This window comes from Pygoscelis adeliae, unplaced genomic scaffold (assembly GCF_000699105.1).
Source record: "Pygoscelis adeliae isolate BGI_AS28 unplaced genomic scaffold, ASM69910v1 Scaffold637, whole genome shotgun sequence".
In the NCBI taxonomy this organism is placed as follows: domain Eukaryota; kingdom Metazoa; phylum Chordata; class Aves; order Sphenisciformes; family Spheniscidae; genus Pygoscelis; species Pygoscelis adeliae.
The window spans coordinates 299,361-303,208 of record NW_008825168.1 but is presented as its reverse complement, the minus strand read 5'-3'; the positions used below and the strand labels follow the sequence as shown (position 1 = coordinate 303,208).

The 3,848-nt window shown below is 60.6% G+C and overlaps 1 protein-coding gene across 1 annotated transcript in view; it reads left to right on the top strand.

Moving 5' to 3' along the window:
• MXRA7 (matrix-remodelling associated 7) overlaps positions 1-3,848 on the top strand; it is a 40,131-nt gene that overhangs the window by 14,980 nt on the left and 21,303 nt on the right. The window contains exon 2 of the mRNA XM_009328912.1: positions 3,505-3,600. Within this exon, the coding sequence (XP_009327187.1) occupies positions 3,505-3,600 (96 nt within the window). The remainder of the gene's footprint in view (positions 1-3,504; positions 3,601-3,848) is intronic.

Genomic DNA, 3,848 nt, shown 5'->3' with positions numbered 1-3,848 from the left:
CGTCACAGCCTCAGCAGCAGCACAGGCCCCTGCCAGCGGGATGCGGGGCTCTCCTGTCGGACCTGTAACTGCTCAGACGTGCCGTGGCTCTCAGCCGGTGCAGTCTGTGCCAATAACGAATGCATCATCTCTTGCAGTGTCTGCAAATTGGGAAGCAAGGCAGGATGCGTGTCACGCACCCCGGGGAGCCTGTGCGCATGTCGTGCCCTCCCCTCCATCCCAGTCACGGGGCTGGAGCACAGGGCTGGTGCTGGGACGCAGCGTGGGGCACGGTTGCATTGGGCTTTATGTTGCGTCCCCTGCGGTGGGTTGGGGAGGTTGGGCTGCCGCTCAGTCCCTTCTTGGGCTGGGTACGGCCCCGGGAGCCTGCCTAGAGCCGGCGCACTGCTGGAGCAGAGGCCACGAGGACTCTTTGCCTTCTGAAGTGCCCACCCATGTGAATGGCTGCCGGGTAAGGCTTCGAGGAGAGGGCAGGCTTTGCCTGCCCCTGCCCAAGGATGCCGTCTGGCCCATCCGTGGCAACAAGAGATGTCCCAGTGTTGGTGCCTGTGGCATTTGCTTGCCAGAGGCCGGAGCAAAAAGGGAAGAGCACCAGATGAGCCGGCTGGGTGCACTGCTGGGGGTGCTGCACTGGAGCATGACGCTGCCTGTGGGGACGGGTGCTGCTGAGCCGGGACTCCTCACCCTGCCGTGGGACATGCCGGTGTTCTCCTAATCAGACCTGGTGCTGCCTGACCCCTCGCCAGGGACTGGATGGCCCCGGAGCTTCAGTGGGGCTCTGGCCGCTCCATGCCTCATCCTTGCCCGCAGTGGTGACTGGGGGACTGGTGGGAGCAGATGCTCCCTGCGCTCTGGGGGGGACAAACCTGTGAAGCACTGCCTCTGCACGAGGCACATCCCCGCCAGGCACCCCGGGGCTGGCAGGACCACTGCCCGGAGCAGGAAAACTGCTCTCGTTCTGTAGCAGCTCTTTCTCTGGCTGGTGGGAGAATGGAGAGCCCCAGTGGTGGGGTAAAAGGGAGCTGCCGACATAGCAGCTGCTTTGCTTTGCTAAACTCTGCCCAACGTTATTGTTTATTCTTTTTTTAAAGGCTTCTTCCTTCCCCTTTTCCTCCTGGCTCTTCTCTTTCTGGCTCGCTGTCTCCTGTCTGCTTTCTTTCCCTCTTGCAACGTCTTGCATCAGGCTTGGAGCAGAAAGTGCAGCCATAAATGGCAACACGCAGGGCCTGGGAGTTTAATCCAAGACAATTTTCTCCCCCTGCTTTGCAGCCTGGGATCTTCCCTTTTCGTGGGGCTGGAGTGGGGCACTCGTTTGTCCCCATCCTGCCCATAGACACTGGGGCCGTCGCTATGACTGAGGACAGAGAGAGGAACACACCAGCCCCATGGGCTCCTCGTGTCCCTTCTGAGAAGGGAAACCCATTGCTCAGAGGGGTTTGTGCCAAGGACGGAGGAAGTGGGGAGGAAACAGCCAAAAATGAGCTGCAAACCAGGTGATGCTGTGATGGGGAGCCCGGCCTCCATCTCCCGTAGGGCTGGGAGAGGGCTTGCGTGGCAGCAGAGCCACGAGGGAGGATTTGGGGGGGACAACACCAAGCTCCCGTGTCTGAGCCGTCTTCCCCTGCGTAACTTGGGGCCATCTGTAGTTGGTGCTGCCTGTGCCCAAAATGTCCCTGGGGGTCTTGTCTCCTCGCTCCTGAGTCAGCTTCATGCGCAGGCGTCTCGCTTGTTGGCTGTGGAAGCTAAAGGGCAAAAACATGTTTCTGATGATCCAACAAATGCTTCAGCTCTAAAGCCAAGAGCTGCCAAAAGCCAGGACAGATGTATTACTGCATTGGTATTTAAGGTAAATGACTTGTTGGATTTTAACCCTGCGGTGGCAGGCCCTGGCAAACTGTGCAGAGGTATGATTCAGACATAAGCGGGCACGGGATGTGCTGTGAAGTGGGCTGGGTCCATCCTGCCCGCAAGCAGGAGCAGGCAGGGAGTATTCCCCACCCTGCGTGGCCTCGGGGCCAGGCAGCTGCCGCCGAACACGTCCCCTTGGATGCCGGTGGCAATGCAATCTTTGTTTGCTGCAGCAGCTGGCCTGGGCAGCCTGTGTCAAGTCCATCATTATCCAGATGCTCCTGGATAATGACGTGTGTGGTCTCCTTGCAGCGCTTTTTTTTTCCTGTGTGGAGGCTTTCTTGTTCAGCGTGCAACCGTGGAGAGATGCTGGCTTGTGGGCTGGCAGCTGGAGCACAGGTCCCTGCTTCTCCAGCAGCTCCTGCTGTTTTCTGGCCCCGGTCCATGCTTCCCTCGCTCCCCACCACTCGAAACAGTCTCCCTGTATTGCCCCTGGGCTGTGTTTCGTATAGGAGAGCAATGCCTGGGGTGCCATAGTGTCCTCTTCGGTTGTCAAATCTCCCAGCGTTGCCCCAACAATTTCTCCCTCCATTTTTCAGCTGCAGGACGCTGCCCTGCTCTTGCAGAGCACCCTGTGCCTGGGGCACGGCAGCCCTCGCCTCAGCTGCTCTTACCTCATGGCTGCGAGGAAAACCGGCACAGCAGCACCCACCGGCCACAGCAGGACTGAGGAGCCCTGAAATTTGGGGCAGGCTCCCTGGGGCTGTCGGGATGCTTCAGGCAGGGATGGCTCTCCCCTCTGCCCCGGCTGGCAGGGGCTGTGGGCACAGCCAGGCTCAGGGTGAAGGTTTTGTCCCTGCCAACCATTTTTCAAGCCAGCCCGGAGGCTGCTTCCAGCCCGGCACTGGTATTTTCGCTGCAAGGCCAACGGACGCAATGTCCCCGCTCCCTGCCTACGCGTATCCTCCTCCGCAGCTGCCCTCCCGGCGCAGCGGGGAAGGGTTCAGCTGAGAAGCGTTTGGGCTGGGAGAGGGCAGGGGAAGGAAGTCTTTGCACAGGGGTGAAGGCCATTCTGCGTTCAAAGCTGATGTGAGGCTGAGAGGGCAGGGAAGCCCCAGCTCCGGGATTGCAGTGGGGGCACGGGAGGGTTTCAAGGGGTTATTACCCTGCGATGGAGAAGGCAGCTGGCAGAGCAGGCCCTGCAAGCGTTAACGAACTGGACATACTGTGATGTTCCTCTCCTTTCCCCTCCTGCTAGCCCTGATCTGCTGCATCAGCATCCCGGGCAGCTGCCTCCAGCCCTGCCAGGACACCCCGGCAGCTGAGCCCAGTGCTGGCCGAGCTGTTCCCCCTCGCCGATGGCTCCTTGCAAGGGTCCCAGTCCCGTGGGCTGGGGCTGCCACAGCGGGCAACTCACCAGTTCCAAACCCTGGCTCCAGGGCTGGGCACTGAAGGTCTTTGGTGTTCCTCACTCCAGCAGCCATGCCGTGGCTTGGCACACGGATCGGAGGCAGCGTGGGCTCGGGCACTTGGGCAAGGGGGGCTGCTGGCTGCATCCAGAGATTTGTCTGCATGTGCTGATGCTGCCGGGGCTGGTTGGTTGAGTACAGGGAGGGCTCAGGGGCATTTGTGCTCAAAGCTTTTGCCTCTTTCCAGATACCACCTTTGGGTGCCTCACCTGGGTCCAGCCTCGGGCACACAGGACAAGCGGAGGATGAATGCGGCCATGCAGCGCTTTCCAGCAAGGCAGAGGTGCGTGGGACAGAGACCGAGCCTGGGGAGGGTGGCACAGCACTGTGCTGGTGTCCCTGCATGGACATCGTCCCAGGGTAGCAGCGGCCATGGAGGGGGAGTGGAACGGACACAAAGCTTGCCTCCTGCGCCCTGGCTGGGACGGGGTTTGGGTGGGCTTTTAATGACTTGGTCCATTTAAAGCGGAGAGAAACAGTACTCCGGGTGCAAACGTGCTTCTCGGATGTGCAGGGAGCGATGCCTGGCTC